Raw genomic sequence first — 21,707 nt, 5'->3', positions numbered from 1 at the left:
TTAGAAGATATCTAACAATTTCAATTAAATTATTCTTGCTTACCTTAGCGGCGAGTTTTCGTTGTTGTCGCTCAAGAGCTTTCAACAATTTTTTTTGCCGCCTTTCACGTTCTTTCCTCCTCAATTCCTCGGGTGGTATCGGTTCACCGCTGCAACTTTGAGGATGAGCGTTGTGTGCCGGCCTACCAGGTCCTTTCTTCGTATGTTCCTTTTTCCTCCACTTTGCTCTTCGATTTTGAAACCATACCTGAAACAGAGAACAAGAAGAGCTCGCAATCAACGACGAATCTTCTAATTTTTTTCTACGAATTTGCAAATTTGCATACTTTGAACGATATCAGGTTTCCCTTTCCCCACCTTTCTTTTTTCTTTAGTCTCAATAAAGATGTTCAGATTCAAAATTACAGGAGAAGAAGCAATGTCTGTCTCTTGCTGTTGGACGAAGGACCAACGACCCCCGAGGGTGTCCTGATACATCAAGAACACTAACCCTTTGGTCGTATTCGCGTGAATACTCGCGTAGCGTGAAGCACGATTTAGGGATGGCGTGCGGAGTCAACGTGTGCAAGAAAGGGAGAGAGAGAGAAAGAGGAGAGAGGGAAAGAGAACGAGATAGAGAGAAAGAGAGGAGAACAATAGAGAAGAGAGGAAGAGGAAACGAACAGGGCTCGCGTAGGCGGTCGGAGGAGAGGGATGAAGACATTAGTTGCGAGGGTTGGCCAATACGTGGCGCTGCTCTCACACGCAACCAAAGATCAATAGCCCTCTTCGACCGCTGAAACACCTTCATCACGTCGTACGCCTTTATGACTTCTCCCGACCATCATCTCTAATCGTGCGTTCTCTCCTACAATTTGCTCAACAACGCTGGAATTTCAGGAACACCAGTTAAAACGTCCCCATAAATTTCCTGATGTCTTTTTCTTTCTCTCTTTCCTCTATTTTCTTCTAAAGGAAATCAAACAGGAAAATTCGTTTTCTGTTCAAACATAATTAATAGCACCATTAGCTAAAATTAATATTAAAACAATTTACAACATCTTATAGCTCTTATACGTTTATTAATATTTGTATAAATATATATATATATATATATATATATATATATATGAGAAATTAATTTATTAGCTAAGGAAGTTCGGTTACTAACGATACGTAATTAACAATTAATCAATACGAACGATCGATCGATCGATCCAACAAGAGTATGGATTATGTAAATTCATTTTACATTTCGCGTGGGTATGCACTGACGACCGATAATTATCGGCACTTCCGTGCACACGAAGGAACGAAGAAGAGCATTAGGAGAAATCGGTATGGGTGCAGCTGTGGCTTGTTAAGAGTGATGCGTGGGAAAGCGTTAGCGTAAGGTTATTACCGTTACATGTCAGAAACTATCGCTTAACGATAACGTCTAACAAACTGTTCTACGACCAATCACACGTCAGGAAAATACCAGTGGCATCCTCTTTCGTGTTCCCCTACGTGGCGTTTATAGCTATCTTTGAACGATAACTTCGTGTCTTCCCTTCTAATCGTAAGATTATTGAAAAAAAAATAAAGAAGGAAATGAAAAAAGGAGAGAACAAAAGTCTTCGTTTTTAAATATAAAAATTATTAAGGATAAGTTATATGTAATGTTTCGAAATAAATTACTGTAATGGGAATTTTATATATGTTGCATGATAAAAAAGAAGGAAAAAAGGAAAATGAATCGTTTCAAATTCGTTGTACCGTAAACGAATCTTTTCACGTATCCTTCGTGAAGAGCTCCCAGTTTTGTCGATTCGACGATGTCATCCGCTTATCTCTCTACGTGACAATATTTTTTAAACGCTCGTCCAAAAGCACCCGTATTTCGTGAGGTTATCTATTGCGGGGATCGAGTCTATCTAATCTAAAAGAACCGTTTCCCATCGCGGTGATGTCCCTTTCTCGAAGAGAGACGCACCGGCTGTGTGACACCGTGTCACCAGTTTAGGTTATCATCCACGATCTTTTTCCTTGTCTTTCTCTCTCACATGGTCTCAGATTTATATCTGATACTCTTAGAGAGGAGAGTATAATTTTTTGTTATTGACTCAAAACCTAACAATTTTTCTTTTTTTCTAATCGACTTTAATTTTGTATAAATCTCATTTTACTTTAAATTTTATTAATAATAAGAATATCTTTCAACTAATGTAATCTTATCGTGATTCTATTACGTTCAACTTATGGTCGTACTCGTTTTGAATATGCAACTCTCCATCAAAAAACGTATCCCTGTCGATATTTTCGGTAGAAGTCGAACGGAAGCTGCTCGAAGCGTGTCTAAGCGCGTAAATTTAAATATCCTTGTCGAAGAGGGCCCTCTTAGTTCGAGGGTAGCCCTTTGGCAGATCAGCCGTGAAATTAAGGGTCCACCCTAAGTTGGTTCTCTTCTCTGATGGAAAGATCGATAAGTCTCTTTGATAGAGAAAATGGAATGTTCGATATTTAATAACTTTTTATATGATTTTTATAATGATATAAAATTTCCTTCAAAAAATTTCTTTTTAAGGCATAAAACTTTACAGTGAATATAAATTACATATTTCACGATTTAGTTCACAAGTATGGGTTTTTCGTTTTAGATTAATTCGTATAAAAAAAATAGCAATAAAGTAGCAATAAAAATACATGCAAAACGATAAGGAAAGAAAATAAGATGGTTTAACTCTTATACACAATAATATAAATTATATATTTTACAATACTATTAATCGATATAACTTTATTTCAGAATCTTTCTCTTTCTTTCTCTCTCGTTTGTAAAAACAAATTAATGATAAAAGATAATAATAAAAAAATATTCAGAAATGCGGAAGAGAAACAAACTTATGATAGAAAGATAAAAATGACGTTGAAGAATCGAAAGTTACGAGCTCCCTTTCGTCGATAGGCTACCTTAAACATCCCGGGCCCGGTCATTATTTAAATAGAGACGATCGATTTGAAGAGGGACGAGGGTACGTTATACGAGATAGATCTCTTTCGGTTTAGCACCCTCGAACATATTTGACCGGGATTCGGGTGCTTTTCTTCAGAGGTAACCGCATTCAAAATGTAGCAGATGGACTAACTACCCCCATGAGAAAAAGAGAGAAAGAGAGATAGTCAGGCCAAGGGGCAAAGGTCGGTAACGCGGAGCCACCCCCGACGTCTGTCGAGCATCAACCCTCGAAACACGATTCCGAAGTGACTTTAAATTCGTGCGTATCACAACGACCGATCTCGAAGTGTAGTGTCTATAAACGAAAAATACGCCAATGTAAAGCGTCGTCGAATCGACGCTGCTCTCTTTCTTTCTCCGTCTCCCTTCGCATTATGAAAATGGCCGAATAAAGTTACATTTTCTTTACATCATAACTTCCCTTATACATACGTATCTGAAACGTCAACGATCCTTTTTTATTTGAAAAGCATTCGTTTTTTCTTTTTTTTTTTTTAACAATTTCTTAAAACATTGTTACACTTGCAATTTAAAAAAAAAATATCTATTTCCTTTTGATCCTCGTAAAATGAACGAAATGATAATTTGTCGTCCCCTGTTCGACAATTATCTTGAACAATAAAGAAAGTTATAAAATGGATCATCTCACGAGGAAGGAATTTCGGCACTCAGGTATTATCTATATTTTAAGACCGTCCACAAAGTAGCACGCTAGTAGGTTACTTTACAAACTATATATCAAGCTTTAACGTTGATACGAGCTTAAAGACTTTGTATCCAGGCACGACACCTGCAGAAGAATATATTTTATCGTCGGTACTACCGGTGGTAAGAGGATCATCTCCAGAGAAAAAGTTGTCTTGGTATTCTGATCAGGCTAATAATCTTTAAAAGGAACAAAAAGAAGGAGAGCGGGAAGAAGGAGGAAAAAAGAAAAAAGAAAAAGGAGGAAGGAATAAGGTACTCACAGCGACGCGGCTTTCTTTCAGTTCAAGTCTGACTGCCAAAGCTTCCCGCATAAATACATCGGGATAATGACTCGACAGGAAGGCTCGTTCCAATTCCTCCAGTTGCCAGCTATTAAAGTTAGTCCTGCTCCTTCGTCTTTTGCTACCACCTTCGTCGGATTCGCCATCGCAGCCTGAAACGAGGAAAAAAGAATTGTCATCTTCAACGTTATTGTTTTAACACACGAAAATCGATTGATTAAATGACCTAATATCAAATTAACCAAGAGAAATCTCTTTTAATTTCTTCTGTTTACAAACTGGGCAATTATTGCTATTGAAAGCACAAAAAACAAAAAGAAAAAAAGGAAAGAAAAAACTTGTTTCGATTACGATTTGAAAACATTATGAATTAATTCATATCAATTTCGTTTACCCTTCGCTTTTTATAAATAGATATATGCAAATATATATGAAAGATTAGCATGCAATATTCAAAATAACATTTTGGACGATTGCTGTCATCGTCCTCGCTAATTCGTGTATATAAGTACGAAATACGATACGTCTAATACTAATAGAGATAGCAGAAAATGTATAATCGAATCAATTTTGATCCGAAACGAATTTATGAGAACGCTGACCTCGAGAGGGTATTTTCTCGTAGATGCTTACGGTGCTTCGAAAAGGTTTCGTCTACGAAAGACGTTTCGTGAGTCGCATGTCCGACTCAACTCGTGCTATGTCTGCCTTCTATAAACGTGGAAGACGTTCGAATCGAGAATCGAGGCTTATCTGCAGGAAAATAGTCGACGAACATGGAGCAACCATCATACCGATCTACCCTCTCTTCTACACCACCCTTCCAAACCACCTAACATTTAACTTCCTCTCTTTCTCTCTTTTTCTCTATTCGTGCAGATAAAGCGAAATACGAATCTGAAATCTCGACATATTGAATAAACATGGAATTTCAGTGATTTTATGAGAATGCTCCAGCATACGGTAGGTCCGTATCTTCCTCAGGGATCTGCCAGTCCCAGTGATCGTTTCGTCCTCTTTCCTCCTTGTCGTACGGTGAATCTCTTTTACCAGTGCTCATATATATATTATATATATATACACATACATACATAGATACATATGTATGCTAATATACCAGGGAACACACAGAATTGAATAAAAGATCGGAAATTATGATTGACTTGGCGATACTCGCCCGAGAGAGAATCCTTATCTTAATCGATATATAGACATCCGTATATATTACGTATGTGTACATTTTGCATGTATGAGTGTGCTCGCGCACGCACGTATATATACCTAGACATACATATATAAAAATAAAGAGGAAACGGCAAAGAAGGAGACGACGAAAGATCCTTTCTCTTCTAAACTCCAGGCTCGATCACGAAAATAGACCATTACGAAACGAAGCTCGTGGTATTATCGTTCGTCTTTATTGCGTGTTATGCCGAATATACCCACGAATAATAAATTTTTGGCATTCTCGGCTGGTGCGAACCTAGTTCCTCTATTTCTTTACGAAAATTCTACTACGAAAAAACTCAGTCGAGTTTGACGTAAATATCGACATCTAGGTACTTACTCCTAAGTTTTTAAATTCTCAGGCTATGCGCCTCATGCCGTACGGGTAAAATGTTTCTAATTATGTATTCCAATGATGTCCTCCAAAGTTACTTTTTTTTTGTTCGCAACAATGATTTACGAAAGTTTATGATAGCTCAGTAATTATGTTAATCGAGACAGAAGAGTACGTGAAAAGCTTCGAACTAGTAAAGCGAAACGATCTGAAAGTAAATTTATGAATCTTTCCGTTAATAAAAGCGCGACACTCGTTTATCTATTCTTTATTACTCGCATTCCATAGCACCCTCTATTATTATCATCGAGGGTAATTACGAGAAAGCCGATAAACATTGTCGGCTGCATCGCTGGCGTTAAATAATTTATGAGATAACGAGTTAAACAATCTTCAGGTAATGGTCGTCTTCCCGTTCGGCCATTTTCCATGAGAGTTACCAGTCGACGTTCTACTCCTCGCAAATTATTTCTTCTCTTTTTGCTTTTATTCGAGAAAACGGAGAGGAAGTCGCTCGGCGATGGGTAATACAGCCGGCGAATGATGGATCGGAGTGTATACATACGAGTATAATGAATCGACTAATTTTGTAGTTATTTTCGAGTACAACCGCAAGGATATCGAATTTTAACGAACAAATTATTTTTTCCCCTTTTTTCATGTTCCCTAATATTCTTTCCTAGTAGCTATAGGATAAATAATCGAACCGGTTAACGTGTACAAATTACATCCTCTTCGATGTCTAAATTAATTTATCCTGAGAGAAACGTAATTCGTTAAATTAATCCATTCATTAATATCATCCGAAATTTAAGTTGTAGATGTTACCAGAGAATAATAATCTACTTCGAAGTATTATTATTAAAGATATGACTTGAACAAATAGCCCAACGAAATTAATAACGCGTCACGAGATATCTTGTTCGCTTAAAAAAGCAGAAAGTTATTGGCGAAAGGTAATAAGGAACGTGGTGACACGAGGGCCCGATGATTTCACGAGGAGAGGATTCAATTTTGGTTCACCGAATTAAAAGGAACGAGGCAAACCTTCGCCAGCGTTTCATTCTCCGTAGCTTTACAATCCACAGTTTTACGATGTCATTCGTTTCGGAGTATCTCTCATACTCTCCCGAAATTCCTCTCCTTTTCATATAGCTGGCCGCCATTTCCGTGAACACGCCGAAGCCGTATTGTAGAAAAGAGAGAGAGAGAGAGAGAGAGAGAGAGAGAGAGAGAGAGAAAGAGAGATAGAGAATAAATTCGCTCGTTAAACCGACGAACGGGCAAGTTCGTCGAAGAAATTGCCAAAGTTCTCGCGTTTCGGCCAAGTTTCGTTTCGTGACCGCGAGCAACTGTGATTTATTGACTCTTCGACTGATCCTCATCCTTCTCGTCTTTTCCTTTCAAAAGATCGTTTAATTATTGGTAGAGGATACTATTCGTCAACATCTCCCTTCCCATCAGCTATCAGAGATCTAATACTATTAGAAATCTCAATCTAAAACTTATATTTGTTGACCTTTAACATATTTTTCGTTTGTTCAAGAACGATCAATGCTAATTTATTCACTGATATTATCCATCCAAAAGTATAATCTTAAATTTATTAATAGATAAAAAATATGACGAATTACTTAAGATTCAATAATTAAAATGAGAAATTTCAAATTTTTACCATGAAAAAATATTTGCTCACGAACTTTATTAAATTTATTACAAAACATATATCAATGGTTTAAAACGTTTCAAAAGAGAGGTCAACGTCTAGTTTGAAAGAACGATTTCTTATTTGTATATAATATTCGAATTTAATGAATAGCTTTAGAACGTAGACGCATACATCGGCCAATTAAGATCTAACATCTACGTAAAATCCTGTAGGTAAAGTGAACGTATACTGAACATCGCCGAAAGGAAGAAAAAAATCATCGAGTCGCTCATTAATCAACGTAATTAGATACGATTTATCCCGAGGCGCTTTGCTCGAACCGAGGTAACCGAGACCAGAATGGATATCGATCGAACCTCTTCGTTATTGATAATCCGTAATTCATAATAAGTACTCGACCGGATCTCGTGCACAGTGGCAGCTTGAAGGATTATCCCACTCAGTAAAGACTCGTCTTCGTAAATCCGGTGTACGCACGCGTTCCTTCGAATTCTCTTCACGTTAAATCGAAAGATTCCTTCAATAGCGTTAATAATCTCGAAATCTCGTTGGCGATGTATCCTACCAATTTTCTATGTTCTGAATGAATATACTATTACCCTTTTACAACTTCACTTTTTCGTGTCTAAAAAAGAAAAAAGAACGATAGATACAATATGAAATTTATGTATACTAGCATAACTTCACTATATCGAATGTAATTTATATTTAGAGATAACATTAATCTTCGAACATGAACTGATTATTGATTTATATAACGAATTTGCTGATGAAAAAAATGAAATAGAATTCCAAAAATAAATGTATGAATGTACGAATTTATAAAAGATTAACGTGATACAAAAAATATTGAATAAAACACGTTGACATATAAGAGATCATACACGTTAAATTTAAGTGAAGAAGAGAAAATATGAATATAAAAATTAAAATATCTTGCGAATGTGAATTAGTAAGCTACAAAAATGTACGAAAGAGATTATGTCAGAATGTTTCCGAGTACGATCGTCAAAAAGATTTCGACGAATTCTCGTACTGAAATATATTTTCTCTTACTTCGTTCATCCAAACGAAGATGTCGAGTAATAAAAGGAAGGACAGAACGATATTCGCGCAGGGTCGCGTGTGTCGTTAAGGGAGCCAACGCAGTTGTAACGTATCATCATACGATTATACCACGCGAAAAACGCGGCACGTCGTCGCGTATTAACTACTCGCCTTATTTTGTTCTGGCATGCAACGGGCGAGTATCCACCTACAAGGTGCAATCATAAATTCATTTTCTTCATGAAGTTTTCTATTTCAATCTTTTTTCCCCAAAATTTTTGAAAACCTAAGTTATAACGAAGTTCTCGACTAAATTATTAAAGAGAAAAAAGTAAATGAATTTAATTTAACCAAAATGATGAAATCACAATAACTATCTCCAACCCTTTTTCATTAAAACTTCAAAAAAAAAAAACTTAAAAAATATCAACTCTCATTCAACCGTACAATTAAATCGTTCTTCCTAATTATCTTATAGCTCCATGAATATGCAATAAGATGAATAAGACATTGGAAAGAAGACAAGCAAGTTGAGAAGTAAGGATGAAGTTCATAACATGGTTCGATTCACATCCCAGATACGTCGTCTTTGAAGACAGCGAAACTTTGGTGGTGATGGTGGTTGTACTAGTTGTGGCAGGTTTCAGGCAAACTGCGGAATGGCGTGCTCGCTTAAGGCGTTTAATGAGCCTCCTCGTCTTTACGCATTTATATATGTGTTATATTGATACACACTGAGAGAGATGTGCGTACACTTATGTATATACCTATATACGCATATACTCAAACATGGATGAGAATGATAGGTACGCGTGCGGATACACTTACGCATATCCGAAATAACGTGCAATTAAATTGAAATTATAGCCGAGCGGCATATCGACGAACGCTTTCGCCTTTTACGTGCTATCTTGACGTCCTTTTGACAGGAACAACCGGTCCGCGGCTTGTGTGTGCGCGAGCGCACGCGCAAAAAGGGAAAGGGACGTATCGGAAATGGCAAGGTGCCCTTTAATCGTTTGTACGGTTCTTCGTGCGTAATACGAGAAACTCGAGTATATTTTTATGGTTTTACGCTGGTTTTACGACATCACGCTCGGCTAACGTAAGACATAAAACGATAGCTAAGAGGGTCGAGGGAGCTTCAGAATAAGAAACGAAAATTAATGCAACGAAGAGATAATCATAATGATACGTCAAATTTTCACGAGACAGAACCGTATTCCTGTAATCCTGTTTTATAATTACAGCCGACGAGATCTAATTTCTTTGCGAGAGCAAATTGAATACCAATTTGTTTTTCGTTTTACGTTCTGGAGTTGATTTTTGAATTCTCAACGTTTGTAGCTCGCGGACAATGAATTATAAACTCGAACAAAGAGAAAAAAAAGAAAAGAAAAAAGAAACAAAAAAGAAGAAGAATAAAAATTTCAATGTAATATGATTTCTGAGAGAAATTATATTATACGTTCACATTGTGCGTTTTCTCTCTCACGCACTACTATGTTGCTGCCTTCTCTGATTACGCGCCGGCCAAAAACCGAATTGAGTTGTGAATGCAACTTTTAATGAAAGAACCCTGATGGACTGTCCGGACGTTTCTGGCCGGTATAACATGCAATTAAATTGTAATTACAACGCGGCCCGGGCCCAACGCGTCAAGAACGCCGAATATTTCCATACGCACTTCAAACCCCGCCTCTCCTTCCTCGTTCTCTTTCTATCTATCTCTTTTTCCCTTCCACGTTTCTTTTTATTTTCAACCGACAGGACGTTATATTTTCTGACACGTTCGTAACGACATCGAATAATAATACGAAAGTTGATAAACCCAAATCACTTGTTTCCTTCACCAACAAATACTAATCGATAATATTTTCTTTATTAAAATCAACATCCTCCGTTCGTCCGTATGCTTTTAATTAACTCGAGACAGACGGAATTCGTGCGGTACGATCTAATTTCTAGCTTCTCTAATTTACCGACGATTTTGCAGAGACGTTAACGGCATTTACGAGCAATGTAATTCAGAAGTGAATTCGAGTTTCGTAATCATGGTCTCGCTGAGCAAAGGCTGGACGAGCGACTTCCAGAACGCAACCCCCCCATTTAGAGGGTAGTCTCTTGTTAAGTGAGAGTCAACGACGTCATTAGCGTTAGGAACGACATCCTGACACCCTTGAGACCAGCACTTTCTACCTGGAATATCGCACACGAACTTTCCAGGTGCTCTTCCTCCTGTTACTATAGACAATCTCATGTTATATATATATATATATATATATATATATATATATACACACACATATATATATGTACCTATACGTACGCACATAAACTATTTTTGTTCGGGAATTTTTATCGGAAAATCGTAAAGATCATCATTTCTACTTTTTAATGAAATTATACTAAATAATAGTCTCTACCATAATAACTTCTCGTATTCGAAGCAAATTCTAAAACACGTTTTATACCTTGGGAACGATAAATATTCAATAAATAGAGATTACCGCTCGAACTTTATGCTAGAAACATTTGGTACATCGAATTGTTACACGTAGGTAGGTGTAGATATATTACTTGATGGTATAGAGCAAGAGCTCACTATTATCGACTCGAGAAATTAATATTGCTGGACTGCGATGAATCAATGTTGAAGGGGAGTACAATAGAAGGGATAATATAGCAATACGAGAGAGAATTAGCACAGAATGCATCCCACGCTACGATACCACGCAAAGGTTAATGCATTCGATCTTTCATGAGATTTTTCTTTGTTCAAATTATTTTCATACTTTTCCATTTTCGAAGATAAAATCTATAAAGAAAATTAAAATTTTTGTTCTACGAGAAGTTTCTTAGAAATGTATCCAAATATCGATCTATCTAATCGATGAAGACCGAATCCGATGATTTAATAAGTATCATAAATATAACATCGATATAAAACAAGTAAAGATGATATATCTCTTTCCAAGTAAATCTATTTAATATCTTCTCGAAAACAATTTCTAAACGACTTCTATATAATCCTCCCTCACTCCTTTTCCATATAAATAATCACATATATATATATATATATATATATATATATATATTAATGAATCTTCTAAGATCATTAATACGAAGTTAATTATAGAAGCGTTTAACAAACGGTAGACCAATTTTCCATGTATTAGAATCTTCCTGCAGAGAAATACGATCCACCCTCTTTATTTTTCTCTCTCTTTCTCATACATACACACATATATCAGTAGCTCGGTTTTCCAACGATGCGCGAGAAGGTAGGACCCAAGAAAAGGGGGTTAATAAAGTAATTTAACCGACGCGAGAGAGTGATAAAAGACACGGAATAGAACGGAGAAAGGGTGGTAAGGTGCTCGCTTGCCAATGTGAGAAGGAGGAGGAGAAGAGATGGAGGGAGGAATGAACAAGATTATTAAGCTGTAAGGCGTTAACTGGCATAAGGCGTCGGTAGGTGGATACGTTGCTTGCGTGCCAGACTGACTGCATTTGCATCTAGACGCCATCAATCCTCCTGACGCCCGGTTACACTCCCTCCACCACCCCTTCAGCAATCCTACGGGGCCCTTCTCTTAAAGTCCTTTTCTCTCTCTCTTTCTCTCTCTCTTTCTCTATCTATCTATCTTTCTCCGTCTATATTCTTCTTTTCTTTCTTTCTTTCTTTCTTTCTTTCTTTCTTTCTTTCTCTCTTTCTTCCTTTCTCTCTACCTCTCTTACCTCACGTTGCCCCAGGTTACACGTTCTCGTCTCTCGGCCCTGACGAGAACCGAATTAAATATCCTTCTCTCTTCTTTTTTTATCTCCATTTTAATCTCTTTCTCTTTCTTTCTCTTCCTATCCTTTTCCGCAATAATAGCTACTCTCTCTTTTTTTTCTTTCTCTCTCTCTCTCTCTTTCTCTCTCTTATTCGATCTTTCCTAACGTTAAAAAAGTCGAGTTTGGAAGAAAAAGTAAAAATTTTAGAAAAACCGTGTAACGCGCTTAACACTTTTACAATTCTTAACGTAGAGATAGTATCAACTTTTTTATCGTGAAATAATCTAAGTATATCATAGTCAGTTGATGCTAATTTTCAATTACTTCGTATGGATAATTGAAAATTTCTTAAGGGTATTTCCGTCAATAATTGAAATCATCTATTACTGAAAACGTTTTTTTTATGTAGTTATGTGGGTAAACGCCTTACAGAGTCTCGTTTTTATCAAATTCATGAGATTGTTATCAGAGTTGTTTCGTATATTGAAAATTTTTGCTCTTTTACCTTTCCTACATTTTTTGCACGAGTATTAAAAGATCTTCTAAATAAAGATAAAATCTGCTATAAAACAAAGGAAGAAGAAATAAAGAAGAAAAAATATGTCAATGGGTCGTAATTAAAATTGTAAGATGGATCGAATCGGTAATAAAAATAAAACCATATTCCTGACAGGTGCAATAAGGACTGGTCAAACGACGAACATCACTCACGATACTTTTAATTCCTTTTAATGAATACCTTCGATTGCTTATTATGTCTTTAGAATCGCGATGCGGGTAAACATTTCTTTTTTCTTAACTTGTCATACCACTTACCGTACGTATAAGACGGACGATTATCAATCATTATATTCGTATACGAACAAACGCACGTAAAACACGACAACTTCTATACGATCGGCATTAAATGTTAGTTACGGTCCATTTTTCATTTTCTTATTTTATTACCCAGTTTCACGTAGATCAGCAGCAGCGTCATTACATTATCACGATCGTATAACCCTGTTCGTATTCGATATTAAATATACAATATATGTAAATACATTGACATAATGGTTTCATGAATAAGGCTTATAGTATGAAAAACGATGACCTCGTCAGATAAAACTAGACAAGAAAAAAAGAATGAATGAACGATATCAAGAAATAATGTCGGATATTGGTTCATGGTAAAATCTAACTAGTTACCTTCAAATACTCGTAGTTATTTTTTTCTTTTTTACTTTTTTCTATCTCAAATTTCATTGAAATTATTACAAACAAGTCAAAATAAATATAACGATTCTCATCATAATTACTTAATAATCCTATCCGAGGACTCATTCGATAGATTGAAAGAATTTCTTAAACGACATATGTACAACATATATATTATACACACACACACATATATATAGGTACTAGATATAAAACGCGGTATCACGTCTCGATCGATCTGAAAAAACTCTTGGATGTTTCTCGGATGCAAAAGGTTGAAGAAATAAAAGAAAATCGAAGGATGGGGAGAAGGTAGTAGTCCCACGGCAATGTAACAGTCCCAGCAGCATCAACAGCAGCAGCAACAACAGCGGCAGCAATAGCAACAGCAGCTCGTCGAACGGGCTGGCTAAGGAAGGCAACGTAAAAGGTCTTCGCATAATACGGGTAGCCCTGGAATCGACGGGCTGCCATCCGATAAGGAGGTTTTCAGATACGATCTACAAGCAGGCTGGTTAATTATATATTAATACCTTCGCGTGCAATCCTTGGCTGCGTATGGTCGACGTTAAGGGACGAGTGAGACGAGATCTTTCTCTCCCTCTCTCTCTTTCTCTCTTTCCCTCTCTCTCCCTCTCTTTCTTTTTCTCTCTCAACATCGTCTAACCTTCGAAATAAAAGGAGAAAGAGAAAAAGATGGCTGGAGGGTGTCGAGAAAACTGGCAATGGCGAAAAGGGTCTATCCAAGTAGAGGACCGTTCCTGGCATGCTTCTCTTACATTTTTCGAGCGTAAAATTGAGACGTCGTTACTCGCTGGCCAACACACGCGAACAACGTAAGGCACACGCGAGACTCTACGAAAGAGTGAGATAGAATACTTCTTTGATCACGAAGATCGTTTTCTTCGTTTCTCTCTCTTCTTCTCTCTTTCTATCGGCTCTAGGAAAGATCGATTTCGACCTCTCGATTGAAGAACTCGATCACGCTCGATCATTTGCCTTTCATGATGAATCGCCTTCGGGATCCGGTTTATTGAACGCCGCTAATATTAATCCTTTCCAAAGCGTTTTTTAACTACGAACGATTCTTTCTTCTTTTTGTTGTTTCCTTTTTTTGTTATTTTTGCGGAAGATCGAACTTCGATGAGACTGTTAAACGTTTCCAAACTGTATCGAATCGTCGATATCGCGAAGAGAAATACGATGCGTTCCGTTCTTCCCTTTTTAACGGTCGAAAAAGCCGGTCTCTTTTTACGTGTCCCGGTGGAATAAAAATTAACGACATTCCTGACAGCATAATTTGTACCGCTCAACCTCAATTAAAACACAGTGTTTTCTTTTATCTATCATATTTTAATATCCTCGCCACTTAGCATGCACCCGTATGCATAATGTACGAACTACCGTGGTAACCCAGGACCAGTCTTATTTCCACTTTGAAATTTCGTTCAACCGAAAGCTATGCGCTGAAACGGACGAAAACACGTTGTAAATCTTTGACCGGCTAATTCGACTACTCCGACGCTCGTAAAACGTCATTATTTGCTTGGCCACTAATAATTTTTTCTTTTTCTTTTTTCTTTTTTGCTACGATATTCCCTTTCTCTCTCTCTGTCTTTCACTCTCTCTCTTTCTCTCTCTCACCCTCTCCGACATCCGCGGCGTTACGATCGAATTAAGTATCATCACGCTATAAGCCGACAAAGTTCTCGCTTTAATTAATTTTCACGAAACACAACGATACACGTTCGTTAGAGATTGTTAAATTATCTACACCGTTGCTACTTCTTCGTCACGAAACGTTGTTCAACCTACCTTGAATGTTAATAATAATAACAATAATAATAATAATAACCAGAAAAAAGTTCGATGCAGAAGCACAGCTTCGTTCGAAAGTTTAATACCTTTCTCGAATGGTATCAATCATCATTACACGCGTTGATAAACGATAATTATATATATATATATATATATATATATATATATATATGCACAGTCAAAAGTATGCGCGATGATAGTAATGTCAAAGTCAGTTAAGTTAGCAAGCACCTTTTCAATATGATATTTGCAAGCCAGCCCGAAGCCCGCCAGCTGAATTTATCGTGATCTCTATCGAGGTGCTATTCGAACATGAAAGCTAAGGCGTTTCAGTGAATGGTACGAATTATTTTTATTATCGTTTTCCATCTGCCATGATAAAAAGGGTTCGACATATTCGATGCGATTGTAGCTAATAACGTGTTACTCGTTAAGAGAACCGACAATGTTAATTTTTATGCACTGGATCACGCCTACCGATAGAATATTTATTGAGTGCATTTCGTACGTTAGAAACAATTTTAATATGTGAGATTAAAAGATGATCTTAAGTCGAACATGGCCGTCACGACTTCCTCATGAAGTTTATCAAATAACTGAACGAATTTTTTTGGATCAATCGTTAATTAACAATTCGTTGGGCGCGAATTTATCAAGGAAGGAATAATTCCGTCGGCTCGTGCTCGATCGCGTTTTGCCGCCAATAAAAAAAGAGAAATTGCGTGCCGTGAACACGGCCCTCACGAGCACAACCCTTTCCCCTTTTTCCCTCTCTCTCTCTCGCTCTCTTTCTCTCTCTCTCTCTCCCTCTTTCTCTCTCTTTCTTTCTTTCGCTTACTTGCTTACTCGCTCACAACCCCTAATTACTAACCACGGGTTGTTACTCTTGCGGCATGTCATTTGCCCTACGATATTATACTCCCGTCGTCGCGTGAGATCTCCGACGGATCTTTTCCAGGCTTAGTTGGCCGATTGTTTTAAACGACCGATTGGAATCGAATTCCCTTTCGTCTTTATTCGCGCCTACGATTATTATCTTTCTATTCTCGTACTCGTCTTTACGTATTCTCACGTGCTCAAGGTATTTATTGAAAAATAATGTATCTCTATTCGATTCGATTTGTTATCAGAATAATACGAAATATAATATTAAATGATAACGTAACATTGAAAAAATACTGTGAAATATGTCTGTACGTAACTCTTTCCTTTTCTCTCTTTCTCCTCCTCTGTCTACTTATGAGAATTATTACAATTTCTGTTGAATTAATTTCAACGAAATGTACATTATTATGAATATTTTCACCTTTATATAAAAATATCAAAAACATCGAGCAATACGTATAAATTTTGTAAACTTTGACGTTGTATTGCGTGAATATTGAAAATGTTATAAAAGGATTATCGGTCATGCCGACGAAGCTGGAACTAATTTGTGACATCAAATCGATCATAGATTCCTTTGAAGAGGATTTAACTCACGGCCTATCTTGACTCTTATCCTTAAAGGTGAGTTACAGTTGAACAAGCGAGATATTCTCTACCTGCTTTAATAATTTTAATTATACGCTACCCTAAGCGAGATAAGAACATCGAGTAAGTATATTTCTAGATAGACAGATAGATTATGTGGCGTAAATTAATTTTCTATGGGTAACCTTTTTAAGCGATTCGACTGGCGTCAACGATTAAGTTAATTACATATCATTGTAAGAAAAGAACTCAAACGATTTAGACGAAAGATATCTTTAATTTCATCATGCTTCAATTTTCATCAAAATATCCAAACTTTTCCTCAGAAAAGTAAAGAAGAAAAGAAAAAAGGACCGATATTCTATACGTAGCAAAATTATCAACAAGATTGATCGTTTCTAGAAGCAATGTAACATGAATTTTAATTTTCTCGTTTTTCGCCTTGAGCTCTAAGAAATTAAATGTCTCTATAGTGAGATAAACTCGAATCGGTTTATATGAACATGAAAAAATACAACTAGGTAAATTGAATATTTTTTTCTTTTCTTGAAAAATCTTCTAATTGATATGCAATTACGCTCGGCACGGTTAACGTAAGAAAAGTTAATTATAAATCATGAAGCAAATATATAATTTGTAATAGGATAATAATAAGATAAGAAAAAGAAGGAAAAACCAATTGCGGCAATTTAGTTTAGTGGATCAATTCTTTGGAATTTTCCGAAGGAAGATGAAAGACATGTAATTGAGAGGAAGGGAGCAAAATGTAGAACAATAAAAAATAAAAAAGAAAAGAAAAAGAAAAGAAAAAACAGAAAGAAAAAATATCATGTCTATGAGAGCTCGGAAGAGTGTCTGCTTCGACGCACAGCGAGCGCGGTAATCCGACAGAGGCTAATTAATGCTCGTTACGCAAGAGGCGGCGGGACGATTAGGGCCGATGCAATAAATAACAATTTTAATTATCAGCGAGCGTGGCAAGCAGAGTGAGCCGTTGGCGAAATTTCACCGGCGATTTCGCATGAAATTCGTAGAGTTCTCGCTCGAGCGCGTATGTATCTACGTGAATAGACGTATAGACGTGTGTATATGTGTGTGTGTGTGCATGTCTATGTTGAAGAAGCCACGATGATAAGCGACAAGCGATTCGCGTCTATTTAACGGAATCATTTGTAAGGTTCTTGTAGAGCGACGTACGAATCCACGAAACAGACGACGTAATTGCTTAGCGGCTTCTCTTAATCGTGCAAAGGGCTCCTTTAGGACAAGTTAGAGAAATACTCCTTGCCTGTCCTAACATAATCAACAATACAGGTTGAATAGTGTAACTTGTTACGAATTCATATTTCGTTAAATAATGAAGATTTGAATAGAAATATTTATTATATCTGGGTAATTCAAAAATGCAATTCAAACTTTATAAAGTATGTTATTTTTGAAAATTACAATAATACTATTCACCCTATGTATGTTGAATTAATTTAGCAGAGATGTATTATTTTATATGATTCTATATAATTCTAGAATCTAATATACATATTATGTAAGTAGATACATTATTATATACAAAGTATACAAAGTATGATGTTCCATAGATTGTTTCCATAGATTGCAACTAAACTCATTAAACTCGATGATTAGACTTATTTTACTACACAATTTTTACATCCTGATAACTCAATGCGCTCCTGAGTTTCAATGAAAGCTACCAACTTTTATGATTTAAAAAAATTATTATCCTAGATGATAGATCCTTCTAAAAATTGAACTTGGTTCATGTGTACCATATGTACCATGATACTTCATCCTCAATATTAATTATCTTTAATAGATCTATGAAACTAACGGATCAAGTAATAAATATAAGCGTCGACAGCGTACAACCGACAGGTGTCCTTTTCAGAAAGATAATCGGTATCTTTTGGTATACCTTTTACAAATGGTTTTGTTAAATCGAAATATTATCGTAATCTTTGTACGAGCCACGCGTTTTGCCCACGGCTAAATTTCACCAAGTTCCTTTTTGAAAAACGTAATAAATATCTTTACTTGTATTGATTTAGATGTATCGAAATGAATAGAGAAACAACAAATATCTTGACGTTAATTATCTCATTGATTCTATCTTCATCGAATTTACCATCAAATTGATTATAAACTTATCGACTGTGTTAACTTTATTTTCTAATAACGGTTATTAAGTGCTGATATTTTACGAGAATTTTAGCGTCAAAATGTACGCTAAACAATATCTGTTGTTTTTCTCTTAATTTCTTTTAAACAAACATTCGTTTTTTGTTTTATTACTTTAATTCACAATCCTTTCTCTCTATTTCCATTTTTCTTCGTTTAAATGCGATACGAATGCAAATGTCAACGCTTTAAAATCCGTTTCTTTCTAATATAAAAACCATTCGTTTGTAGAGTAACATTTATTTATCATCGTCCCATTTCCCATATCTTCTTTTAATCTTACAAAATATCGGAAAATTTTTTAATAACTAACATCTTTATAGATATAGCATGTCTAATTTGTTCGAATAATTGATCCTGCATACTCCATTCCTTATCACGAGGTATGTATGTTCCTACATTGTTTTCTACGTAAGATATCCTCGACTGTAAGATATTACCAGGTTATTGTCAGCCATTAGTATACGCTCGTTAGTACATGCATTTTTAATGCAGCTCACCTTTTATCGTACCGACTATCGTAACTGCAAAGGAAAAGACATGCTAACGGGAGTAATAGCAAAATCGCCCGTTTTGGCCCAGTAATTGTTTTTTTCACATATTTAAAGAAAATATGTATTTACTTTCTTCTTTTCTTTTTCACTCATATGGCCCCACCCCTCCAAAATATAATTAACGAGCTGTCATTGAAATATTTTTCTTCTCACTAAAATAAGTATGATGATGGTAATAACAATAATAATGATAATAACTGTAATTATTTATATTATTATCGATAGATCTCTCGATCGTCTTAGAATGATCGTGATAAACGACAAACGATTCTTAGACGTTCGAGTTGCGAACCGCTAGACAGCCGCAAACGGGAATTCATGATAAATGCTTCTACCGTAATTACTTTTCCGACAAGACAACTTTTTCCAGAAATACGTCTTCTCCCATTTCCTCCTCTTCTTTTTCTCTTTTACGTCAAAGTTTCCGGTGTATTACTCGCGTTGCTAACATCGACGGAATATCTTTTCAATTTGGAATACCTAAATATCTATTTATTGATAACCCCGTTAATGTAATGTTTGAATTCGAAATTTTCAGAATACGAGACTTAAAATAATCCAATGATTTCGTATGGCCTTCACCCTCAAGATCTCATTTGAAATTATTCGTAAAAAGGATGAAAATATATCCGGTGTTCATATTCCAACTATCATCACTGGTCTTCACCATATTTTCTATTACGATTAGATAATACTATTTTGTTAATGTTTATATATTTTTTGTATCTCCTCGTAAAGTTTGTCCGATTTTAATTGGTCGTTGTCGCGAACAAATTTCTGAAATAATTTCGCCCAAGAAGAAATTATATTCTGACGGTAAGAGAGAAGGTGAAACAGAAAAAATAAGAGAGAGAGAGAGAGAGAGAGAGAGAGAGAGAGAGAGAAAGTCGGCACGAGTCGCTGAATTTGCGGGAGAAATAACTCGAAAAGTAATAAAAGGGAGATTCCTATCGTCCAAGACAATTAGCGGAGCATATAAATATGACGTATTTATAGTCTGTCAGCCGTATCTTACTCGCTTCATTCTTCCTTTTCTTCTTCTCTTCTTCTTCCTCCTTTTCTTTCTGCCTCCTTCTCGCCGACTAACCCCGCGCCATTATCGTAATTCAAACTATTTAATTAATGTTTTTCCCCCTACTCAGAACGAAGAGATACGAAAGAATCGAAGACGAATAAATCATAATAAAGATATGATATAATAGTATGAAAAAAATTCCTCGTGACGTAACTATTTTTATTAGTGTTTTCGACCATTCTATCGGCAGATATTATTATGTTGTGTGAATGTTTTTAGACGAGCGAGAAGAGAAGCGAAAAGAACGAAAAGAAAAAAAGAAAAAAAAACATAGAAAGAAAAAATGAAGTCTCTCGTGTATAACGAATGATGATCGATTCGATTTCAAGTGGAAGCAAAAAACAAAGTAGCCGAACGGAGAGAGAGAGAGAGAGAGAAGGAGAAAAGGGAAATAAAAAGAAATGTCGAGGACAAGAAATGTAGGCGAAGAAGATCGTGCGAGGACAAGAGATAAGAACGACTTCGTTGCTCTTGTGCGACGCGATAATAAGACCGGCATAGTTTTTGCTTATAAGCTGTCGATTTTCTCTTAGTTCTCTCTAGGGACCAAACCCCAGAGACTAATTATTGGATCCTTGGGGAAATACGATACAGAATCCCTTTTTTCACGCTCTCGTGGACCGAAGGAGATAACGACGCTCGTAGTGGAACATGACAAAGTGAAGATTCTCTAAAATCGAGACGATATGTTTTCAGGTAATGAAATTAAGACAAATTAATCCTCGAAAAATCATTATTCATTTTAATGAACAGTAGATTATATTGATATTAGTGCTTCTTGAAAAATTAAGAATGCGTCTATTGAAAGAAAGATCTATCTTCAAATTTGAGGAAAAAGAAGGAACACATTTTTATACTATATTAGAATATTTGACGATATCTTAAAACATTAGAGATATGGGAAAATCCTTGAAGAAAGTTGAAAAAATACCTATACATATAGACACACACGCACATTTGGCTATTTACAAGAAGAAGAACACAAACTAGCCAATAGATCATAGATTCGATGTAGAATAAAGAAAAACGAGTTATCGTGGCTGGATAATCGATAGTCTGATTCGTATGGAGATTTTTAAAGGATAAACCTACGGGACGATTCAATTTGTCGGTCGTGGTGCGAGTATTTCTAGCGGCCCGTGGCGAAATTCACAGCGTGGCACGCAAACCACGTTCGAAAATTAGCTCGTGACCGAATAGAAGAGACGACGGTATTGGTGATTGCGATGGTAGTAGTTAGAATAAGAAGAGTGGATGAGGGTGAAGGTAGAAGTAAGAGGAATACGAAGAAGAGAAGAAGAAGAAGAAGAAGAAGAAGAAGAAGAAGAAGAAGAAGAAGAAGAAGAAGAAAAGAGAGCAAACGTATTTCCAAAG

At 36.2% G+C, this 21,707-nt stretch overlaps 1 protein-coding gene across 2 annotated transcripts in view; it reads right to left on the bottom strand.

The window, feature by feature from the left end:
- LOC127062918 (homeobox protein 2-like) overlaps positions 1-21,707 on the bottom strand; it is a 29,931-nt gene that overhangs the window by 4,161 nt on the left and 4,063 nt on the right. For both annotated transcript variants that reach the window (XR_007781220.1, XM_050991893.1), the window contains exons 2-3: positions 3,946-4,118; positions 44-247 (exon numbers count right to left, since the gene is read on the bottom strand). Coding sequence is in view for 1 of the 2 variants with exons in the window: in XM_050991893.1 (XP_050847850.1) it covers positions 44-247; positions 3,946-4,118 (377 nt within the window). In the remaining variant the exon portion in view is untranslated. The remainder of the gene's footprint in view (positions 1-43; positions 248-3,945; positions 4,119-21,707) is intronic.

Source organism: Vespula vulgaris, chromosome 4 (assembly GCF_905475345.1).
Source record: "Vespula vulgaris chromosome 4, iyVesVulg1.1, whole genome shotgun sequence".
Classification (NCBI taxonomy): Eukaryota; Metazoa; Arthropoda; class Insecta; order Hymenoptera; family Vespidae; genus Vespula; species Vespula vulgaris.
Note: the sequence above shows the minus strand (reverse complement) of the source record. Positions and strands in the feature narration are given on the sequence as shown.